This window comes from Aspergillus flavus, chromosome 4, assembly GCF_009017415.1.
Source record: "Aspergillus flavus chromosome 4, complete sequence".
Classification (NCBI taxonomy): Eukaryota; Fungi; Ascomycota; class Eurotiomycetes; order Eurotiales; family Aspergillaceae; genus Aspergillus; species Aspergillus flavus.
Window position 1 is genome coordinate 3,313,453 of NC_092405.1, and position 22,251 is coordinate 3,335,703.

Below are 22,251 nucleotides of genomic sequence, written 5' to 3' on the forward strand. Positions count from 1 at the left end.
AGCCTTACCAGTAGGCCAAGTTACCACCAGCCGCAATACCGGTACTGAAAGTAACACGCACACCACCGACGAAGTAAAGAGCAGCTGATAAGTTCATTAGCCATCGGAATATTTTGTATAGGGTTTTCTTGACTTACCGAACGTGGTCGCAAAGTTCTCGAATAATGTATATGTTCTATGAAGGACCTACAATTATGAGGTCATGCTTACAGCTTATATGGAATTTCTCCAGACTTACTGGCTTGTAGCCCATTGTCCTCTGGTGATACAGTTAGTAATTGCCAGAGCGATATCATGATAGTGATCTTCTATGCACTGGGAAATGCAAACATAAGAGATTTAAAAGAATCTTCAACACGCACCAGAAGGGCTGCATCATCCTGCGACTCTGTTTGGCTTCGGACTTCCTCGTTGACGATTGGATGCGCATCCTGGTCAACAAGGAGATCGGCTTGCTGCTGAGCGGGCGCCATGGCAGCAGTATCGCAGGGCCAGTAACTGCTGACTATCTTATTTCAGAAAGCGCGCAGAATCCGCGACACAAATGAATAAGAGGAGGAAAAAAGAAGAAGAGAAAAAAAAAAAAAGGTTTATTGTGACCTGCCAATGATTGAGTTTTACAGATAAAAATGTCAGGAACCTGTTGACCCCACCGTGGGAGCGGAAAAGACACGAGAAGGTTAAAAAAAAAAAAAAAAGCGCTAAGGCGAACTAGAAAGATGGCGACAATTCCCGGTTGTCTTCGGCCCAAGTCCCTCTAAAATGACAGGGATTCTTGCGAGTGCAGCAGCAGCGCTTGGTGATCTTTAACCGAAGTTGAGATCTCTGAGGCCGATCGGAGATGACTGCTCCGCAAGACTTGATATTTAGGAAGCCTGAGGGTCAAACAAGCTGGAGCTCAATTTCCTTTTTTTCCCACTCTCAGGAAGCCAAGGCATGAAAATGCCAATCAGAGTAGTTGTGTGGATGGACTCGAGGCCAGTGGGTCTCGAACTGTACCTTACTTCAAAGAACCTTAAGAGAGGTTACCGCGCCATGACCGGCCCATTCATGTAGGACTCGAATGAGAAGCTAATGGCCTGATGTTGTTCTTTTTTCACCGGTGTCTGAAATGGTGGAATGGACAAACTAGGTCCTACTTTTTAAGTGTCAGCATATATCTATGTAGTCTGATCAATGTGCAGGCGACAGTCAAACCGGATGTCGGCCTTCATCGCATCATCTCTGCCCCACCACTGGTGGAGTCGAGCCACTGTCGTAAGAAAATCCGTGCGATGCCGCCAAAAAGCCGTTTCTGTGGTCTGGTCACTGTTACTCTTTAGGTTGTTTGTTGAGACAAACAAAGATGAGAGCAGTTTTCTTATAGTCGTATAGGTATGTATTGAGATCAACCGCAGCCTTGAACAAACAGGTGTGTCACGTTGTCGCACGTGACTCTCATCCTAAAAACATGGCATAGTAGTCTCCAATCATCACTGGAGAGATATATATATATATTCACCAAGCGCGACCGTGAGGTGATTGTTTAGTTGATGCCAGTTCAAGCCTCTCTCTCGTGTCTCGCGGCATTTGAGCTATACTCCATTGGTTCCATATTGTAAATTGCTGCCATGTCTCAGACCCCTATCAGGGAAAAACTCTTAGCAATAGCTTTTTATAAAATCTATCGCACAACATATACCGGGTGGTGAGACCGATGGAACCAAACGGTTGTCAGATCTTGATTCAAAGAGGACAAGAACCCTTGTCGATTACCAAGTGGACTGACAGTTTCTGTTGACCCGGAGATTATATATTTTTCATGCAGAAATCACGCGGGAGGCGCCGTACAACCCTTGAAACCGCCCAGGATACCACATCAACATCTTCATCGCACATTGCAAAGTTTCTTGTGTTAATTCTAGAAGCTTAATGATATGCATGACAGGGGCTCTAAATTTAAATAGATACCTGAGTTGTATGATGGATATTGTCGTATCTTGGATAACAGAGAACTATTGAGGAAAAAAAATATTAAAAAAATAAAAAAAAAAACAGTAAAAGCAAAAAAGCCGAATAGGATAAGATAGAATAAGATCAGACAAAATACTCATCAGGAGAGTTAGAAAAGATGAAGATATCTACTAAAACAATGAGGTCAATCTAGTTGAGGTGGGTTGCAGAATCAGAATGAAAGGTAAAGCCGCAGGTTTCACGGCGCCATTTGTTTTCATTTTGTTTTATGTTATTTTAAAAGCAGGAAGAGATGTTGTATGACTTCAATTCCTGCGAGATAACAAGGAAATCATCACGAGACTTGTGCGTGACCAACCGGGCGGACGGATAGCATGACAGGTGACTTAAGTAGCAGCAAGTAATTGATCTCCCTGGTGGAGAAATATTGAAACGCTGCCAAGAAGAACAGCATCTTTCTCCACGTTACGGCGCGCGGATCGACTTGCTTTCCCCGCGTTGGGTTCCCCTCAATGTCCACCCAATCTATTTTAGTTGCATGAGCCAATACCACCGTTTCCTTCTATCGAACCTATAGAGAAGCATGCCAATGCTCACGGTGACTCGGAGGAATGCTGGAAAACGTGATCACCGGCCCGGCTGCTGAAAGGGGGGAAAGCGCGTTCGTTTATGGACAACTCGGTCGATGCCTTGCCGAACTAGTAATTAATCCTTTCATTCATCACGTACTCACTTACTCGGCCCCTCTTATAGACGGGAGGGGGTGTATGCACCTCCTTTGTCTTCTTCCTTCTTCGAATTGCTTGACCTGATTTCCCTCTCGTGGCTTCATATCAAGGGTCTGATGCTCTACCCAAGATTAGCTGCCGACCCTGGGGTGGTACGAAGCTGGCCTCAACTGGAATGAGGTCTTTCCGCCTTTACTTCCATAACCCACTATACACTCTGTTTCGCCTTTACCAAGCATGAGTGTTTCCTTGACCCTGAGGTCGGCCTTGGGACCGTGTCGAGCGGCTTCCATCGCCCGCCCAGGGAAATCGCTTTTCGCCTTTCAACACTCCGGTGAGTGACATCTTTGCGAAGCAATGCCCCGTAGCAGTGTTTGCTAACACACTTCTCTGTTTGATAGTTATACAAACCCGGACCCCTTATGTGCCATACCAGCGTAACGCCTACGAAAGACCCTCCGTCTCGCGATGGCCACAGGTCGCCAGGAGAAGTGCGAGCTCCTCTTCCTCTCCGTCGCCGGTTCCGGTCGTTCCATACTCCTCTCTGACAGTCGGTGTACCGCGGGAAACGTATCCAAATGAGCGTCGCGTCGCCATTACCCCTCAAAACGTTGCCTTGCTACTCAAAAAGGGCTTCTCACGTGTGTTGATTGAACGCGGCGCTGGAGAGGCAGCCGAGCTCCTGGATCAGGCCTACGAACAAGCCGGGGCCACTCTGGTCGATCGAGCGACAGTATGGTCACAGAGTAATATCATCTTGAAAGTCCGCGGTCCTCAACCGGGCGATGAAATTGAAGCTCTTCAACAAGGCAGCACAATCATCTCGTTTCTGTATCCTGCTCAGAACAAACAGCTGGTGGATCAACTTGCATCCCGCCGTGTGACCGCATTTGCAATGGACATGGTTCCTAGGATTTCCCGTGCTCAGACTTTCGATGCCCTTAGGTGCGTAGCGTAAGAGGTTTCGATAATGACCACTCGCTGACCGTGTGGGGTAACTCATAGTTCCATGGCCAACATTGCTGGGTATAAAGCTATTCTCGAGGCGTCAAATCAATTCGGTCGCTTCTTGACGGGCCAAGTGACTGCTGCTGGGTAGGTATCCTGCTGGTCCTGTTGGGGTAGCCTCGCTAACGGTAATTTTATGCAGAAAGGTTATTATACTTGACCAACTTATAGTTTTAGTACTAATGGAAATGGATCCAGATCCCCCCTAGTAAAGTCCTAGTTATTGGAGCTGGCGTGGCTGGTTTGAGTGCCATTGCCTCGGTAGGTTCATTGTTATTCTTGAAACAACCCCTGTGCCAACATTGCAACTCTAGGCTCGTCGTCTAGGCGCGATCGTTCGTGGATTTGATACTCGCCCAGCCGTCCGTGAACAAGTCCAATCCTTAGGTGCGGAATTCATTGAAGTAGACATACAAGAAGACGGCGCTGGCCAGGGCGGATATGCCAAAGAAATGTCCAAGGAGTTTATCGAAGCCGAGATGAAGCTCTTCATGGAACAATGTCGTGAAGTAGACATCATCGTGACCACTGCTTTGATTCCCGGAAAGCCCGCGCCGAAGCTTATTACCAAAGAGGTACGCACTTCGGTATTATTAACGGCCGAAGGAGTATGTACTCACATTGATTAAGATGGTCGCCGCTATGAAACCTGGCTCTGTCATTGTCGACCTTGCAGCAGAGGCTGGTGGCAACTGTGAAGCAACTGTCCCCGGACAATTGACCAAGTATCACGATGTCACTGTAATTGGTTGGTTCGGACTTTGAGCAGTATAAATTCATATCTGATGCTAACTTGCTAAGGATATACTGATCTACCATCGCGACTACCTACTCAGTCATCTACTCTCTATTCCAACAACATCACAAAGTACCTTCTATCCATGGCACCCCAGGAAAAGTCGTTCGGTGTTGATTTATCCGACGAGGTTGTCCGCGGCTCAATCGTCACACTCAATGGAGAAATACTCCCTCCGGCACCACGACCAGCTCCGCCACCCACGCCGAAAGTAGAAGCAGCAGCTCCAGCAAAGGAACAAACGGAACTGGCACTGACGCCTTGGCAAAAGGCAACACGTGATGTGGCGACTGTCACCGCTGGCATGGGAACTACTCTGGCATTAGGAAAAGCAACTGGCCCTATCTTTATGGGCAACATGCTGACTTTCGGGCTTGCTGGCCTTGTTGGCTACCGTGCCGTGTGGGGAGTCGCGCCTGCCCTTCATTCTCCGCTCATGAGTGTCACAAACGCAATTTCGGGTGAGTCGAGCTTCTTCATAGTCATTTGTATCGATACTAATGAGCCGGCATTAGGTATGGTTGGTATTGGTGGCTTCTTCATCATGGGCGGAGGTTATCTGCCTAGCACAATCCCAGAGTTCCTTGGAGCCGTCTCGGTGCTTTTAGCATTTGTCAATGTATCTGGAGGATTTGTGGTGACAAAGCGCATGCTAGACATGTTTAAGCGTTGGTGCTTCTGCTTCCAGAGCAAAATGCTAGCTGCTTATAATTTATAGGTCCCACTGATCCACCTGAATACCCGTGGCTGTATGCAATACCAGCTCTTCTATTTGGCGGGGGATTTGTTGCTGCGGCTAGTACGGGCATGGCCGGGTTGGTACAAGCCGGATATCTGATTAGTAGTGTCCTCTGCATTGGTGAGTGGATTGATGCAACGTACTTACCGTCCAACTTCTGAACAACATATAGGGTCAATCTCTGGCCTAGCATCGCAGCAAACTGCCAGACGAGGGAACATACTTGGAATTCTGGGTGTAGCGTCCGGAATACTCGCATCTCTCGCAGCTGTAGGATTTTCATCTGAAGTGTTAGCTCAGTTCGGCGCTGTCGCCGGTGTCGGATCTGTAGTCGGTAAGTGTTATCTATCATTGGTTGTTAAAAGGGGAATCATCTCACACCTATCTAGGAGCATTGATAGGTCGCCGTATTACACCTACCGGACTTCCCCAAACAGTTGCGGCATTGCATTCCGTCGTTGGATTGGCAGCGGTGCTCACAAGTATCGGAAGTGTGCTTACTGATGTTGCAGACATTTCAACGCTGCACATGGTCACAGCATACCTTGGCGTTCTGATAGGTACGTCCCCTTGAATGATGCATGACTTACCAGATCCTGATAATAGCAGGCGGCGTCACATTTACCGGGTCCATTGTAGCGTTCCTGAAGCTAGCAGGCCGCATGTCATCAAGGCCTACTATTCTTCCTGGGCGACATGTGATAAACTCCACACTGCTAGGCACCAATTTGGCCACGATGAGTGCATTTATTTCCATGGCCCCAGGCTCCCCTGTCATTGCGGCTACGTGTCTCGGTGCAAACACCGCACTCAGCTTTCTGAAGGGTTACACGACAACCGCTGCCATTGGCGGGGCAGATATGCGTATGTCTTCTCATTCCCTCGGATGGAAACTTGTTAACCTTTCATAGCTGTTGTCATCACCGTCCTAAATGCGTACTCTGGCTTTGCCCTGGTAGCGGAGGGTTTTATGCTCAACAATCCGCTTCTGACGAGCATAGGGTCTTTGATCGGCGTAAGCGGTTCTATTCTGTCATACATTATGGTAGGTATTTTTGAACCTTTTATCTTTCACAGCTGATTTAACTTGCCATAGTGCGTCGCTATGAATCGATCTCTCACCAATGTGCTTTTCGGTGGGATTGCAGCTCCCCAAGAAGCAAAGAAAATCGAGGGTCAAGTTACACAAATCTCTATTGATGACACGGTAGACGCACTTGCAAACGCAGAGAACGTCATTATTGTATGCATATTACTCTTTAGCTCTCGTATAGCAACTGACAGGCTGTAGGTCGTTGGGTATGGCATGGCGGTGGCAAAAGCACAGTACGCGATTTCTGAGATCACACGTATGTTACGCGCGAAAGGGGTCAATGTCCGCTTTGCAATTCACCCGGTTGCTGGACGAATGCCTGGACAGTGTAATGTACTACTCGCGGAGGCCTCGGTGCCCTACGACAGTAAGTATCTCTTGTCTTAGGTTAGTGCACGTGACTGAAACAGAGAAGTTGTGCTCGAAATGGACGAAATCAATGACGATTTTGCCAAAACGGACGTCACTCTTGTCATTGGTGCAAATGATACAGTCAATCCCATTGCATTGGAGCCCGACTCCCCAATCTCGGGTATGCCTGTGTTGCACGCGTGGAAGAGCAAGGAAGTGATTGTGATGAAGCGAGGCATGTCTAGTGGATATGGTGAGTGTTACATCTGTGCGATGCAGTAATGTTATTAAACTGATTGGCGCCTGCAGCTGATGTGCCCAACCCGATGTTCTACATGCCTGGCACAAGGATGCTTTTCGGAGATGCGAAGAGCTCATGTGACGGTAAGTATCGCGGATCTCACTGAAATGATATTTCTAACGCAACTTAGCTATCAAAGCCAACCTTGAAGCTCGTAAATAGAGTGCGGTCAATGTATCTGTGCTTCATACTCTTATGATATATGTGTTTATTTGTTAGACTGTATCCACATTTTATGAATGTGTTCATGCTGCTGTTCTTCCATAACCCGACCTTTAGTATGAACGAATCCACCAGTAAATGCTGTCATAAATGTTACCAAGTTTCGAGCTCTCGATATGTTCACAATATGTTTAGAAGTAAAGCTACAGGTCTAGAAACAGGGAATATTTAAGCGCCGTTTGGATGCTGCGCCGGTGTTGTTTTGAGGTATCTTCGAACACAATTCCGCAACTACTAGCCAACAAGATTCCTAGATAAATGCTTGGAACACCCATATTCTATACATAGGGCGCGCCAGACCGATGCAACAGGATCTAACTCTAAGTATGTCACAGCATCTTACACTGTAGACTCCGATTCCTGGCCAGAAGTAGCTTTCTCGATAAGACTCTTTATCTCATGGTAGCCGTAGGCCTCTGCAAGGCATTCAAGTGTCATCGCCGTCAAGGTCTCATAATTAACCTCCGCGCCATTATCTATTAGAAGCCGACACATTGCTCCATTACCATTTGCAGCAGCCACTAACAGCGGTGTCACCGGAATGGATAGCGTGTAACTGTAGTCGACACCCTTCCTTCGTGATAATTTGCCCAATTTCTCATATACCGAAGGATGCTCGTGAGATACAAGCTTACTCAGAGAGTTGATGTCGGCGCCATTGTTAATTAGCAGCTTGGCCATATCTTCATAACCTCGTCTTGCAGCCGCAAAGAGAGGCGTCTCTCCAAGCCAGCTATCGGCGTTGACTTGGGCTCCATGTTCAATCAATAGTCGAGCTCCTGCTATGTTATTACTCCTTGCCGCGTTGGTCAGCGCATTCAAACCACAGGAGTCTTTCTTATCGACCTTGGCGCCATGTTTAAGAAGAACTTTAGCGGTTTCCCAATGCTGTTTCTCCACCGCATCTGAGAGAAGTGTGTTCCCGTTTCTATTTTGATGGCGGACATTCGCACCATGTTGGATAAGGAGCTCGACAATCTCTGGATACCCATGACTTACGGCAACTGCAAGTGGGGTATCTGCTAGGTTGGACTTGGGGAGCCTGGGATTTGCTCCACGCGTGAGAAGCAACCTGACTGTACTGAGTCGCCCGGCCTCAGCGGCTAGGCAGATGGGAGTCTTCTCGTATTTCGGGCTCCAGTCGATAGGGGCACCGTGATCAAGCAACAGCTGAACTATCACATCATGTCCAGCAGATGCTGCTTTCATCAGAGCTGTCTCATTTTTGATAATGGAGCCCGGAGAAGGGTACAGGTGGTTGATGTCGGCCCCATGCGCAAGAAGTATGCGGACTAACTCTTCGTTGCCGTTTCCTGTTGCTAACGATAGCGGGGTGTGGCAGGATAGGGTGCAGCGTTCGATATGTCCTCCATTTCTAAGTGAGCGGAGGGCTGCTTGAGGTACGCCGTGCTCCGCTGCCCACAGTAACGCACTGCCGTTATGTCGCAGGGCATTGTTTTGATAGAGATGGTCTGACAGTGAGTCATACAAAAAGGAATTGGTTTGGACGAATGCGCTAATGTCCTTGTCGTTTACAAGGTTTCGAATGATTAACAAAAGTAATTCTGTAGGTAAATCGAGCAGACTCATCCTATCATTCAGGTGGTCTTTCCAGATGAATCCCGAGAATTGAGATAGGGATATAAAACGGTCTGTGTTTACTCTTCAAAATTATATTGGCAGAAATACCGTGCCTGATCACCTAACGGCTAGTCCGAATTATTTATCAAAAGCTGCAAATTTGGGGGTTCTGGGTTGAGAGTCGAGACTCTATAACTGGCCGGCGGACGGTAAGACAATTTAAGCGACTAAATCAGGGTAATGTAGGGCAGCAAGCAGAGTGTGAGTCAAAGCGTGAGTCAGAGCGTGAGAAGCTGGCTATTGCTAACAAAATCAATCTCGAAGACTTTCAACGCTTTTGCTCGAGCCAAGAAGTTATTCCCTCCCAGTGCATTGGGGGCGCGTTTATGTTCCCTTTTTGCTTCTGCTGTTGCTTCAGGACAATCGTACAACCCAGCTCTATGTGCATACAGCCTTATGAAATGCATATCGGTGGTTAATCACGTGGATTGGCGCCATTTACCACCAGCCAAGACCTCAGCACATCCATCACCCTTACAAGGGATGTTCATCACAAGTACCTGTTACTCCCAGCGAGTAATTCATCATGAGAGCCTTCCGCCAGATAGGACACCGGCTCTTCCGTCAAGCATCCTCTCCTCATTATGACCATATCTTTCCCGGGCGTATACTAAGAGGATGTGAACCACTGCCCCCATGGCAGCTGGTTGTTCGCAACATGATCGCTTTCTGCCATATGTACGAGATACAGGAAGCATTCTCTTAGGGATACCCTATCCTCATAGTTCCCATCATCCACCTGTTCCCATTCAGTGCAGCTCATTATTGGCCTACTGTAGGCTATTCCCCACACTCCCCCTATCATCTCTTCTTTCAAGAAAATTGTCATATCATAGGTTGATATGAATCCGTACTTTAGATTCGCGGTAAACATGTACTCGACGGGTTGGCCTTGTTCCACAAGTCAGTGATATTGCCCACGATTCGCCCAGGTTTGTGCATACCAAGGAGCCGCCGCAGGTCATGGTCATCTCTGCATGCACTTTCGAGATTGTGCTGGTTGATCCACGGCGTTTTTAACTCCCCGCCGGCACGGAGCAGATTATTGTGGTCCATAATGACCACATCGGGGACTTTTCCTCTGATGCATCTGTCACTGGTTGCCTTATAGTCCCCGAAGCGTGTTCTTGATCCAGTCGCTGCGAGGATGGCTGTCATTGCCTGCGACAGCCTCTCGGTAAATCTACCTTGCACCCCCATCTCGTCCCCCACAACGAATTGCTCGATAGCTAACAAGGCCGGTTTTTCAATCGATCTAAAGCCCAGTACTGGCCCTCCGTTCCCAAGGCTCAATGCTACAAGATGCTGCCTGGCCTCTTTCTCAAAGTCGTTCCAAGGGACCAATGGCCCGATGTAGGTCTCGGGATGTAAGGCATGGGGTTTAGTCTTGTTGATTCCGACATTTAGATCTGGCAGACACTCCTTAATGACCTGCTGGGCCCGTTTCGCAATTCCGCTTGGCATTCTGAAGATTGGTTTTGGCGTGGGTTTCCATACTTACTTTGGGTATCCGGATTTACTGCCTACTGCAGGGGGAATCAATTCACTGTTAGGGCTCTGCATCGCGCCCATAACCCGACGCGACATGCACACGCGTGTGTCCATTTTCATAATTGTGCTAGGGTAGTATTATTAGTATTAGTCACCCACTCGGATTCATTGTCACTTGACGTCGTAGTGATAAACTCTGGATTCCCCCGCTCTGCCTCATCCACGTCTTCTGTTCAACACCTACGCTCCACAAGATAGTTCTCCCCGCCATACAATCCCGCAAAATGTATGATGATGAGAAGGAGTTCTTTGTAGGCTGGGAGTCAAGGGTTATTGATCTACATGTCGACCATATTGCGAGTACTTGGGTGTTGGACGAGAAGCTGGCTGAACTCTATCACCAGCACACAGCTTACGAACATCATCTGCGTCCCAGAACAGCGGCCGCCTATGGTACTTTCAGCTGCCACGAGTTGCATGAGCCATCATCTGAAGCGATAATCAAGGTTTTCATGCAGTAAGTTATCGTTGCCCTTATCTACATAGAATGAGTCCTCACCATCTGCAAGACTCACGTACGAGGGGCTGGAGTACGCATCTCCGAATGAAAGAGCCCGTCTTGCCTCTCACATACTACCTAACTTTGGGGAATACCAACTCGAGGCTCTCAAGGGCCTTACCGAGAATGCATGTAGCTCTGCCCCAAAACTGCTACACATGGAGCAAAACGAACAGGATCACACGGGCCCAGTTCCGGGCGGTTTTCTCTTCTATCTCCTGATCCAACGCCCCCCGGGACAGTACCTGAACCATGAGATCTTCTGGGGCATGGCCGAACAAGATAGATGGACAATCCGACGCGCATTCAAGCAAGCCTGGTTGTGAGCTTTGATCCCCTTCCATCAACATTCGATATTTTCTAATAATAGCATCCTGATGCTAGGGATTGCGTGAGCTCAGGCTTCAAGCCGGCAATGTCAGCCATCGAGAATCTCATCTGGGATGCTGAAAAACGCAAGATGTGAGTGTAGTGCTTGGGATTATAATCCAGAAATACACTTTGTCGCCTGAAAAGCCCGCTAACATAGGACCTGTGTTCACTACGAGCAGCTACATCATGAACTTCGAGGACGCTGGTCGCTCGTATGAGAACCCTATCTGGTCTGTCTGGCGTGATACAGAATGGATTGCCTGGGGTCTAGCAAAGGTGCCGCGGAAATATAATTGGGGCCCCGATCAAACTCTCCACCCGGACATGTCACAGTGGACTCTCTGAGAAAGGGCAATGAAATTGTTGGCAGTCGACTACGGGCATTTTATTTCAGGATGTGGAACGGAATTTGATTTGAGGAATGGTTTTTGATATGACCCAGACCCTAATTTAGCGAATCTAGAATGGAATACGATATTCGCGAAATACACGAGGACCCTAAGGGGTAATATGAGCTAAATGTCCTAACAGCGGGGGCCAATACTGCTTTATAAGGTTACATAATCCTTTTTAGATCCTTATATTTGGGAGTTCCATTAGCAACAGTGTAGCTGCATTTGGGAATCGAAAATAACGACAGGAAGGATTTGCTTGTGGTCACCCACCTAACTATTAACCTCCCGCGTATAGCTTTGATATGGCGAAAAGTAGGGTTGGGGTGATATGACTGAGTGTATAATAGATGGACTGAGTATACTAGACACAATACTGTTGTCTATAGCACTGCCTTTCTTGACTGCATTGCATGGCTATACACAGTTATGACTAGGTTCTAGGTACCATGCCCCATTCAATATATCTATATTGTTGCTATCATAACTAGAACCTGAAGTCTGAGAAGGGAAGATTGATACCATTGAGAAACACTGGCAACAATTGTCATGAGACCAGATTAAATCGAACATAAAGACGCGAAACAAGACGATGCCGTTCTCCTTGAATATCATTCCATAATCCTACCCTAATCACCAAGGATAATCGTAATTTGGCCCACCGTCCACGTTAAATATGGCAATACGGGTCACTGTAAAGATTGTTTTTCGCTCTTGCTGATCCCCATCAATGGTCTCAGTCGCGTCATACTTCCTAGTTACCTCTTCATACCCGCCTGACATGCGATTTGTAGCGGTAGCTGTGCCTCGCAGAAAGGTAGCCTGCCTTGTGACAGAGTCAATTTCCATCCCCACCTTCGATCGATTGAGATCCCCTATGCCATTAGGGTGGTCGGTATGCCCCGTAGCACTGTTGTATGCTTGAGACGAAGACATGCTGTCCTCTCCGCTCCATCGAAACAGACTGAAGCTTGGCTGAAGCTGAAATAGAAGTAAAGGAGGGGCGATTCTCGATTTGCCTATCTTTTCCGGCCCCTTTCCCTCTTTTGCAGCATGGGTCTCCGTACAGCTGGAGAAGAAAGCCCCCACAACTACCTTTTCCGACTCCTGAGCTTGATATCCCAGGAAAAGAACAAGGTGCGACAGACGACTCGGATCGTCATGGAAAGTTTGCTGAAGTATATGGCCCAGATCAAGGCTGTCCGTCAAGCTCTGGGAGATCGAGTCATAGCATTTTTGAAATGTAATCAACTCGACATTTCGTGCCAATTCGGTTCTTTTATGGGCCTGGAACGGAGGTATAAACAATGATGCAGCTCGAAGAATCCCATCGATAGTGGTGTCTGGTGATGATTCGGTTTCTACGTCTGGTATCCCCGTGGACGTGGGAGGTTGAAAAAGTGTTGCCCACAGCTGATGAAAGCATTGCTCTAGATTTGGCTGGTGCCAGCAATATTGTTAGACTCAGGGTTGGAAGGGATGCAAGACAACAAACGGGCTTATCCTTACCAAGATATCTAAAGCCCGGAACACTGCGTCAGGGTCCAGGTACTCATTCTGGTCAAGACAGAATGATCGGGCCAGGATATTAGCCAACTCTTCTTTCTCCGGGCAGGACTCCTCGAAGGAGCCGTAATGGAAGTCCCGGCCCCAGGTCGGTTTATTGACTCGTAGCCTCATCATCAGGCAGAGTAGAGCAGCCAGGTCGTTGACCTTCATATGATATTGGTCTGGTCTCCGTTCGAGAAAACGTTCCGCCAGTGGATTCAGCTGCTCAAAGGATGGATTTAGCAAAGGATGGGCAGGGGATATCAGAAGTATAGCATCTATCACATCGTCGGTGACAAATGTGTCAAAGCGAGCGACTCGTGGATCTGAACTTGACTGACGATTGACTAGGCTGATGCTTCGGAAGATCCGATTAATCCTAGACCGGCAGCTACAAGGGTCCTCGTTCCGTTTCCAGCAAGGACCGAAATCATCCACTATGGTTCCGAGGAGCCTTGTGCCTTGAAGAGGAAGCAGAATCAACCCACGTTCAAAGGCTGGTAAATCCAGCTTCCTGTCGCCCGCACCGGCGAATGAGAACGGGAGATAGGCGTAGAAGCAGAAGCAAGACCACAGGACATCGATAGCTGCCTCTGGGATGGTCGTGTCAGGATGAGTTCTGGCAAGGTGGTTATGGAAACTCTTTATCGTCCAATCTGAAACAGTATTCAGTATCTTATCAGCCTCCCCTGTTATGAGCTAACTAACTTGCTCGCTGGAGCCTTGAGCTCTCGTGTGGGTAAGAATCACTTACAAGGCTCCGCCTGGAGCGAGTCCCGGATGCTAGACGCGTAGAAGACGTCTTGTGGTGTGATGGATGAGACTCTTTCCCGAACAAGACAGGTATATAGGTCTGAAAGAACGGAGTCTAGATGTTTTTGGTCAGGTGTATTGTTCATCCCTCGGTGCCACTAGCTATTGATTGACTAACCAGGTGTAGCGGTACGAAGAAACTGGGAGATTTTCTTCTTTCTATCTCTCAGGAATATGGGCAACAATAGAAATCCCAAGATGGTCTTCATGACTGATGCTTTGCGGCTTTCTCACGGGGCGTGGTTTGTAGAAAGGTGGGTTCAAACAGATTCATGGACAGCGGTCGACTTATGTTTATAAGATTGGGGGAATGCTACCTGGGGCCCACGTCAATGTTACCAAGGCGGGGCCGAGCCTTAAATTACAGTACAAGCATAGATTTAGTACATACAAAACACCCAATCAAGACAGGATTTCTCTTGTTGGTGAAAGCTGGTATATTCCCTGATAGATAGTACTAATATCACCCTGGTCAGTATCAACTTATTCTTAGATTGCCCCTACTAGTCTAAAGAAAGCAGGAAAGGTCCAGATTCCCTGCAAGTAACAGCAAACAACAACTTGCTCCTCAGATACATCTAAACCGCACAAGAGATAGTACACCTCCTAGCATGGTACATGGAGGCCAGGGTTCTCACCTTCCCATTAGGAATTGATCTTTTTCCACAGCCTCATTACAAAATGCCGACAGTTGTTAGTGACGAGGCTATATCACTTCTTGTTCATCTCTGCAGCAAAACCTCTTCTATCCCGTTCGATCTCCACGTATGTTAAGCCCAATTTGATGTGGCCGAGCACCTCGTAGTTGGCCTTGTCCCAGCTATACCAAGTGTCCTCACTCCGGTCCGTGAACACGATCTTTTTGTCATGTTCCAGTTGAATGTCGTAGCATGCTGAGTCGAACTTGAGAATGATGGTGTTCCCCTCGGGTCTCTGCGTGACACGACCTGCAATTATCAGATAATGATCGGGAAACGACTTGCCGGATACCTCATTTCGTTCACTCCCTAAAGAAGGGTTTCCATCCCTTGTCAATTTCAAAGCACATTGTATCCAGAAGGATGCTATGGGAAGTTGACAACAAGGGATTATCAGTATGTACCTATTTTGATGGCATAGCCCTGACCGACCTCTGGTATTCTTCCTACAATTTGCTGCTACTTTTTATATTTATCATCTGTATTGGCGGCTGTTGGAGCCCGTTTCACCTGCGTTGCCGGCTGGCGTTTAGTCTTAGAGGGAACATAGCTTGAATCCCCGCTGAATGAGATTTTAATAGCAGGGAGCTTCCCAAGGGACTCGGGAAGTAGCATGGTTGGTTGGTTTCAGAGCCACTGACACCTGGGCACATGCTCTTCATCTGCACAGCAGAACCGTCATTGATTTGGTTAGAGCTCCGGAGAGCCAGTAACAGGATCCATTGGCACTCACCCGACAGTTTGGGACATTTACTTTGGGAACGGAGGTTGGGGTGCCATCAGCTCCGCTTGTAGAGATCTGCGTATTCGTCGCGACATGGGCTACCAGGAGGGTGCCAAACAGACGGATACCAGGCCAACTAGATTTTGGGGTAGAGCAGCCACTGAGAATCTAGAGGTTAGGAATAAAGAGGCCAATGTGAATGCTGTCTGAGCGGTGACATGTGTGAATCACATCTTGGCAAGGGAATTTGAATGACGATTGTATATGGAAGTAACGGAAGACGATAACAAAAAGTAATGAGTAGACTATGGCAGTATCAGCGAGGAGGAGCAGAATGGGTATTTATAGATATGTTGCTTTTCTATATATCGAAGCGCTTCATCACAAGAAATGGAGTGGTTTCAACTGCCAGATAACGATTGCGTCGCACGCGATCATACAGTGACATATCGAATCAATAATGAGGTTTGAAAGGTCCTGTCTCTAGCATTAAGACAAGGCAATAGACTAATTGACCTTTACCTGGGGGCCGCTTCTGAAATGGGGTTCAATAGAATAAATCTGCGTGGGAAGGGTTTCGAAGGCATCTGGTGTGGAGAGTCACACCAGGTATTGGCGGCGAGGGGCTTCGGTGTTCGGTTTTAATCATGAAAAAAACCCGCTTGCGACTTTTTTCACTGGATTATATGTAGAATATTCACCTTTCTTCTGAGGGAATGTCCAGACAACCTAAGATTCATGTAGGTAGTAGTATTGGCCCAATGCACTGCGATGAAAGCGTCGCCATGCAGAGACTATCGCCCTATAGAAGAAGCGGCCCAGAAGAGCAGGACTGAGAGCCGGTATGGCTCTGATCGATCATAACACCGCACAGCGACCAAAAGGGCCACGATCTATATAGCAAGTCCACTATTGCAGGATGTGGTCGTCGGGACGCACAGTAAGCAAAATCATTTATGTCCAACGGCATTGACTACTGTTGTAGATGTGGCCTGATGGCTAATACCCATCTTGCAGTGACAAGCATATCACCTCTTATATAAGGGATAAAGCAAAGATAACCCGTAGGCTTCCGGTAATTTGGTCCCTACCGTGAAGGTCTAGCGCTACTGCGTTATTTACTTTGGAGCAAGGATTCCCGAATTCTTACTTTGCAGGCGCGCATAGCCTCGTCTGGCTATTATTGCTCTAGGACAGGTTGTCTGGTAATCCTTGATGGCGTGAGGGACAAGTTCAGCTAAGCTCCATGGTGGCCCTTCAATGATATAAGCTCGTGGATGAGAACCTCTGTAAAGTTCACCTAAATTTGTAGTCAGTAGCATTGGACAATCCTAGGATAGCTGATACTGGCTCAACAATCTATGTCTATAGGACAAAATAGTCTGCTCTCTGTGATGTGGAAGGTTGAGTTTAGCAAAGTTGGTCCCAATGGCTTCTGCTTATAGAAATACACGACGACGAGGTTCTTAAGAATTGGGACGGAAAGCTGAGAGTGCTGGAGCTCCTTAGATGAAATAGATAGAACTGCCAGAAGGCCAGACCTGACCAAAAGCGCCAGAGAGGTAATGTTTATAATGCGGGCGATATGTCGTGCTTGGTATGTGACTCTTGATCCACGATGGGGGGGTTCCCATTAAAATAACCCCGAAGGTGCTCTCCATGATGGCACCATAATTATCTCGCACCGCTGAGGCCGTGATAAGTGCCTGCTTGAGGACCACACCCCCAAGGCTGTGGCAGATAAAAACAAGCGGTCTTGTACGCTCTGCATCGGGCTTCGCTCCATTGAGAGTCGCGTGAGTAAATCTACCGCAAAGTCCCCGACATTCATGCGCGACCGACCGAATGCGCCACGGGCATTCGAAGCAGAAGTCCGGTACACCCGTGTGTGCCGATGGTTTTGCTACGAGAGAAGCATATTGACGCAACAGGACCTATCAGCTAGAGATAGCGGTTAAAGGACTATGTGGAGAGCAATAGAGAATCTTGATATTCCTATGCTATCTGGTACATTGTATGAGCTAACTGTCGTATTAGAAGGCTGAAGTATATAGAGATGCTCAAGATCTGTTTCCAGGCCAGAACTAATCTCTGGGTTATGCTGGAAGAACAGGCAGCCATACAGAACACTCGGAAAGTGTGCCAGTGATTGGATCGTGTATGTCCTGAGATGATGAAACATGTTATTCCTACTCAAGATAATTGGAATTATATATGGGGGTAGCGTCGTTGCAGAGCAACTGCCATGCTCTAAATGTGTGAGTGTGTTAGTACTATAAGCGCAATTATATATAACTCCATCAGACTTTGGTAAAATTAATATCAGAGAATCTTTTCTGGTGTTGAGATGGCCTTGCGACATATATAGTGGCCAAGAACCTTGAGACCAACTTTAATATTTGAGAGAAAAACACTATTATCCTTGTGTAGGTCTATATGCTCTACTTCTTGAGTGGTAAGGATGTAGGGTTACTTCGCCAATGAGCCCTAGGTGGGCAGTATACAGGAAAATAGAACCGTGGCTCTCTCGGGCTCTCGGCGTCCGAGCTGTAATCATATTCCTAAGCTTTTGGATTCAATGACGTATCGACATGCTGGATCTGTTTTATTTAGCCCCGCAATCGAAACTACTTCCAGGCTGGACATTTTTGACAACGTACTGCAATGACATCCATGCTGTCGCCGTTCTTTAGGCGAGAAAGATCGCTGCTAACTGTGCGATTAGATCGCCGGGACGTATTGGTTCTTACAAACCCAGCCCCGATCGAGTTTCACTCATGAACTCGCCATCCGACCTTACTGTGAGAGCTGGTGAATGGGCTCCCAAGCAAGGCAGCAATGATTAGAAAAATTAAAAGAATACTCTCTATGTAAGCCACTACTTAAGACAAACTAGTACATACGACCATAGGGTGTGGAGAACAGGGCTTCCCGTCCGCTCAGCCGTACTTAAGCCACACGCCGGGAGGTTAGTAGTTGGGTGGGTGACCACCAGCGAATCCCTCCTGTTGTATGTTTTTTTTATTTTTCTGATCCTCGGTGAATGAGCTTTGGCCCAATGTCTAAATCATATGCTTTACCGTTTTCATTTTGTACCGGTCTCCCTGACTGGTCTGTAATATACATCAGAATCAAGACATTGGGTCGGTCAACTCCGAAGTGATCTATTTAGGGCTACGAGCATCCCTTGCGCCCTTACAGCTTACAACAGAAGATCGGTGAGCCCCTGTCGTAACCAAGAATTTATGATTGACTCAGCTCTTAGCTACTGACGACCCCTTACATCGTCGATGATGTTGGACGAACGTATAATTGTGAGAGGGTGACCTTAATGCAGTGGCCAAAGCACCGTGTAGCTTACGTAGATCACTCAGTCATTCCATACTCTGTACCCAGACCGCTTCCAAAGGTTTCATTTTTGTCGTATCAGGATAGCATCGATACATGTTACATTAAACAATTCCTAGTTCTCTTCGTTTTGTCGGTCGTTCTAATCTAGCGATTCCTTGACCATATCGCGCCTTTTTGTCTTCCTGACAACAATGGACACGATGTTTTCTGAAGCACTTTCTAGAGCAGTCTTGCATGCCCCGACAGTGGGTGTAATAGCTACTCTATCACTAATAGCCTCATTTCTCATAATTTTTGTGTCGGATCTCATTCATTGTGGGTTCAAAACATGGGCGGTACGATGGGCTCCTTGTATCGCAGGAAAGTCACTGCTGAGTGAACGGTTCCGTTTGAAGAAGTCGATGGAAGACTACTATGAGGAGTTCGCTGATGCATATCGAAAGGCAAGTTTCTCAGCTTCAATGATGATTGCACGGTCACACTCGCAGCTCTAACTGTACTACCAGTACAGCAAAAATGGCAAAGCCTTCTCGATATCGGACAATATAGGTGAGGGATATATCGTGATGCTTCCACCGCAACACTACCACGATTGGTACAACGTTCCTAGGGACCACCTTAATTGGGGAAAGGCGGTTAACCAGGTGAGTACGATGATATACCATCATAGTTGCACTATCACAGTCCCCATTGTCTTGGGGTGGAATACATCAAATAACAGTTACCATCTAGGAGTTTTCATTGGACGACCTTGGGATAGATCTTGGATGGCATATCGCTCCTCTGACTGTGCAGAAGTGCAGCCAAGTGGACTTTATCAGTATGGGATCTGAAGGTTTTATGGGATGTCTAGAGAACTAATTGCTTGCTCTAGAGAGAGTCGAGGGCCCAATCGGCCGTGAACTTGATCGCTTGCTGGTGGAAAATTTGACTGAATCCAAAGGTATGTATGAGGCAAGGATATATACCAGCAGCCGAAGGTTAATAAAAATAGAATGGCACCTATGCAGTCTGTTCAATACTGTAGTGAATATCTACAGTCATATCGCCCTTCTGGTTGTGTTAGGCCCTGAGTTTTCCAACCATACAGCTCTTGCTGAGCAACTCCCGTTATTCAACATGCAGTTGTCGGATCGAATGGGCTCAGAGAAATCTTACCCCATGTTTTTCAAGCCCCTTGTTCGAAAATTCTCAGCCAAGACTCGTCAGGTCCAATCTATTATGGCGGAGATGAAAAAAACAATTGTGCCCGAAATCCGACGCCGAGTTGAACAAAGGCGAAGAAGCACTAAACAAAGTACTCAAAATTGCTTTCTAGACGTGATGATCGAGTTATTATTGAAGAAAGGTCTTTTGAGTCATGATGCCGTGAAAGACGACGAGCGACATTTTGATACGATGGCAATCCAGACAATATTTCTTTTATTTGAGGTTCTCGGAGGCCTTACACCAGCAACGACTAGTTCACTCTATCAAATCATGAAGACTCCTGAGTATTTAGCTCCTCTGAGAGAAGAACTCGCGGCTGCCCTAAAACAAGCCGATAATGCATGGAGCTTTGACATTTTCAAGCACACCCCTAAGCTTGAGAGCTTTACTAAGGAGTGTCTCCGTGTCTTTACGCCTTCTGGAAGTTAGTATTTTCCATCAACCTGCTTTCGTAAGGAGAAATGCTAATAACAGTCATCCCTGCAGTTGCAAGTGGTGGGCTGGTAGAAAAGCCACTGCAACTCCGTTCAACAGGTCGCACTCTTAGTCCTGGAACTAAATTTTCCCTCCCAGCTCAGCAAGCTCACCTTGACCCAGACAACTATCCTAACCCAAATATCTTTGATGGTTACCGCTTTTGTGACCCTCAGTCAGGCGCTTGTGATATTCGAGGGACAATAACACCATCCGCCAAATGGTTGATCTTTGGTATAGGAACTTCTGCCTGCCCTGCACGGCTACTAGCGACCAGGATCTCTCAAACTCTATTCTTCAAGGTCTTAAGGAAGTATGACTTGAGGCTAAAGCTCGACAATGGCCAGCCGGAGGTTGTATATGCTGCGACAAATATGTTTGTGAACTTTAACACTCAAATGTATGTGAAGAGCGCAAGTATCTAAAGTGAATTAAATATACATTTTTCCATTTACACCTAGTTGTATAACAATTCAGTAAGTTGTTATGAGAAGACATAATTTCTTGCTGAAATTGTTTGCTCTTCTATTCCTCTACAAGGATTCTTCAATCTGGGCCTCAAGGGGCAGTGATGGAATATGCCTTGCTTTACTTTAATGCTTGTAATAAATCAAGATTATATACAGTAGCTCATGCATTCATCATCTAGGAGAGCTGCTCGCGGCGATCCCCAGTGGAGAGAGTGAATGCCAGCGCATAGCTCCCTTGATAAACGCATTGGTTCATGGCAGTCCGTTGTAACCTGCGGATTCGGCCAGGCGACCCTCCTCAACCGCCCCGTCAAGCTGGGCGCCAACTCACGCTGCTATTTCTGGGACCAGAATAACGGCCACCATAATGACTCAAAGCCCTTGATAGAGAGGGTTGGAGGCCTCATCCAGCCACAAAATAAACATGACAGCTGGTTGGAGCTCAGGCACTACGACTTCTCATTCTTTTGGATCTTCTTCACCTAGCTTCATGCCAGCTGTCTTGGTCCGCTCCTTAAGAATGAGAGTTAGCTGAATGTGCAGCCCATCAGCCTGTGTTTCTTCCATGATGGCTGAGTGGCATTACACCCATTCTATCTTAGCTGGTCTCGGAAAGCGCCTTGTGGTCTGGAACTCTGAGGTGTCTGCATGATTCGTGTATGGCCAACTGGATTTGGGACCACAACGGTCTGCCGGGCCGCTTGACTGGTCTAGTCAAACGGATCAAGACAACAACGTGTCCAGTGTACAGGGCGTTTCATCGAGATAGTCATCATACCTTCTGTAGCCTCGTATTGTATGTAACTACATAGTAAGGAGTATGAGTTGAGCAATTATCAAGCTTTACAGCTATTGGATGATAGATTAAAATAGAAATCAACCTTCTCGACCACCACTTTTACCCAGCACAGTTAGGTCCCAATTTCAATGGCTAGAACTATAAAGGGATAGCTTTATAACCTTGGAATTTCTCTTGATATTGTTCGGGATGAGAACCAAATGGCGAGGTAAGGGCAACATCGGCCGGGGCCTAGACTTCAGGCACACCGCTCATCTCATGCCACGCCGCAATACGGAGAATAAATTTCCATTAATACCTCCTACAGACAGACATTATATGTGCATCATGTGAAATGAATCTAAGGCAAGGGACGCCATACCGATCGTGATCAAAGGGCGTCTGGAATGCCGGTTAGGGACGGGGAAGGTTTCACATTTCATTGAAGAAGATTTATACTGCCGATTGGAATGTGGCTCTGTGCGGTCCCTGGCCACGATAATCCTTGATTATCATAGTTCTCCAAGACCCTAAAGGACA

General features: G+C 47.2%; 8 protein-coding genes across 8 annotated transcripts; 3 read left to right on the plus strand and 5 right to left on the minus strand.

The window, feature by feature from the left end:
- Window positions 1–4: 4 nt before the first annotated feature.
- F9C07_10615 (uncharacterized protein) lies at window positions 5–473 on the minus strand (the record flags this gene model as incomplete). The annotated part of the gene is made up of 4 exons (XM_071507453.1): window positions 5–84; window positions 138–186; window positions 239–259; window positions 363–473. The coding sequence occupies 4 exons, from the start codon at window positions 471–473 to the stop codon at window positions 5–7; spliced, it is 261 nt and encodes an 86-aa protein (XP_071366572.1).
- Window positions 474–2,631: 2,158 nt separating this feature from the next.
- F9C07_2158878 (NAD/NADP transhydrogenase beta subunit) lies at window positions 2,632–6,999 on the plus strand. Its single transcript, XM_071509279.1, has 16 exons — window positions 2,632–3,015; window positions 3,083–3,626; window positions 3,687–3,776; window positions 3,814–3,817; window positions 3,888–3,950; window positions 4,004–4,264; window positions 4,320–4,437; window positions 4,491–4,946; window positions 5,001–5,153; window positions 5,204–5,344; window positions 5,397–5,558; window positions 5,614–5,784; window positions 5,834–6,088; window positions 6,136–6,269; window positions 6,321–6,467; window positions 6,516–6,999. The coding sequence occupies exons 1-16, from the start codon at window positions 2,919–2,921 to the stop codon at window positions 6,702–6,704; spliced, it is 2,985 nt and encodes a 994-aa protein (XP_071366573.1). The 5' UTR covers window positions 2,632–2,918; the 3' UTR covers window positions 6,705–6,999.
- A 309-nt stretch (window positions 7,000–7,308) lies between these two features.
- Window positions 7,309–9,069, minus strand: F9C07_2158888 (ankyrin repeat-containing domain protein). The gene has a single exon (XM_071509280.1). The coding sequence runs from the start codon at window positions 8,779–8,781 to the stop codon at window positions 7,531–7,533; it is 1,251 nt and encodes a 416-aa protein (XP_071366574.1). The 5' UTR covers window positions 8,782–9,069; the 3' UTR covers window positions 7,309–7,530.
- Window positions 9,070–9,687: 618 nt separating this feature from the next.
- F9C07_2232950 (uncharacterized protein) lies at window positions 9,688–10,296 on the minus strand (the record flags this gene model as incomplete). Its single annotated transcript, XM_071509924.1, has 1 exon — window positions 9,688–10,296. The coding sequence occupies one exon, from the start codon at window positions 10,294–10,296 to the stop codon at window positions 9,688–9,690; it is 609 nt and encodes a 202-aa protein (XP_071366575.1).
- A 25-nt stretch (window positions 10,297–10,321) lies between these two features.
- F9C07_1580780 (uncharacterized protein) lies at window positions 10,322–12,149 on the plus strand. Its single transcript, XM_041292208.2, has 4 exons — window positions 10,322–10,840; window positions 10,893–11,204; window positions 11,267–11,344; window positions 11,434–12,149. Exons 1-4 carry the CDS (start codon window positions 10,608–10,610, stop codon window positions 11,597–11,599), a joined length of 789 nt encoding a protein of 262 aa, XP_041146554.1. The 5' UTR covers window positions 10,322–10,607; the 3' UTR covers window positions 11,600–12,149.
- A 130-nt stretch (window positions 12,150–12,279) lies between these two features.
- F9C07_2069170 (uncharacterized protein) lies at window positions 12,280–14,216 on the minus strand (the record flags this gene model as incomplete). The annotated part of the gene is made up of 4 exons (XM_041292214.1): window positions 12,280–13,086; window positions 13,156–13,850; window positions 13,949–14,062; window positions 14,126–14,216. The coding sequence occupies 4 exons, from the start codon at window positions 14,214–14,216 to the stop codon at window positions 12,280–12,282; spliced, it is 1,707 nt and encodes a 568-aa protein (XP_041146555.1).
- Window positions 14,217–14,559: 343 nt separating this feature from the next.
- F9C07_2213175 (uncharacterized protein) lies at window positions 14,560–15,320 on the minus strand (the record flags this gene model as incomplete). The annotated part of the gene is made up of 3 exons (XM_071509664.1): window positions 14,560–15,071; window positions 15,110–15,164; window positions 15,216–15,320. 3 exons carry the CDS (start codon window positions 15,318–15,320, stop codon window positions 14,719–14,721), a joined length of 513 nt encoding a protein of 170 aa, XP_071366576.1. The 3' UTR covers window positions 14,560–14,718.
- A 3,399-nt stretch (window positions 15,321–18,719) lies between these two features.
- Window positions 18,720–21,037, plus strand: dtpC (cytochrome P450). The gene is made up of 6 exons (XM_071510650.1): window positions 18,720–19,223; window positions 19,287–19,424; window positions 19,513–19,600; window positions 19,655–19,723; window positions 19,775–20,413; window positions 20,476–21,037. Exons 1-6 carry the CDS (start codon window positions 18,972–18,974, stop codon window positions 20,886–20,888), a joined length of 1,599 nt encoding a protein of 532 aa, XP_071366577.1. The 5' UTR covers window positions 18,720–18,971; the 3' UTR covers window positions 20,889–21,037.
- Window positions 21,038–22,251: the final 1,214 nt, after the last annotated feature.

Coding starts and splice junctions, on each gene's coding strand:
- F9C07_1580780 (XM_041292208.2), top strand. CDS start 10,608: ATGTATGATGATGAGAAGGAGTTCTTTGTAGGCTGGGAGTCAAGGGTT. Junction 11,205..11,266: donor GCATTCAAGCAAGCCTGGTT/GTGAGCTTTGAT, acceptor TCCTGATGCTAG/GGATTGCGTGAGCTCAGGCT. Junction 11,345..11,433: donor GATGCTGAAAAACGCAAGAT/GTGAGTGTAGTG, acceptor CACTACGAGCAG/CTACATCATGAACTTCGAGG.
- F9C07_2158878 (XM_071509279.1), top strand. CDS start 2,919: ATGAGTGTTTCCTTGACCCTGAGGTCGGCCTTGGGACCGTGTCGAGCG. Junction 3,627..3,686: donor CAGACTTTCGATGCCCTTAG/GTGCGTAGCGTA, acceptor GGTAACTCATAG/TTCCATGGCCAACATTGCTG. Junction 5,559..5,613: donor CGGTGTCGGATCTGTAGTCG/GTAAGTGTTATC, acceptor ACACCTATCTAG/GAGCATTGATAGGTCGCCGT.
- dtpC (XM_071510650.1), top strand. CDS start 18,972: ATGGACACGATGTTTTCTGAAGCACTTTCTAGAGCAGTCTTGCATGCC. Junction 19,224..19,286: donor TCGCTGATGCATATCGAAAG/GCAAGTTTCTCA, acceptor CTGTACTACCAG/TACAGCAAAAATGGCAAAGC. Junction 19,425..19,512: donor GGGGAAAGGCGGTTAACCAG/GTGAGTACGATG, acceptor GTTACCATCTAG/GAGTTTTCATTGGACGACCT.
- F9C07_2158888 (XM_071509280.1), bottom strand. CDS start 8,781: ATGAGTCTGCTCGATTTACCTACAGAATTACTTTTGTTAATCATTCGA.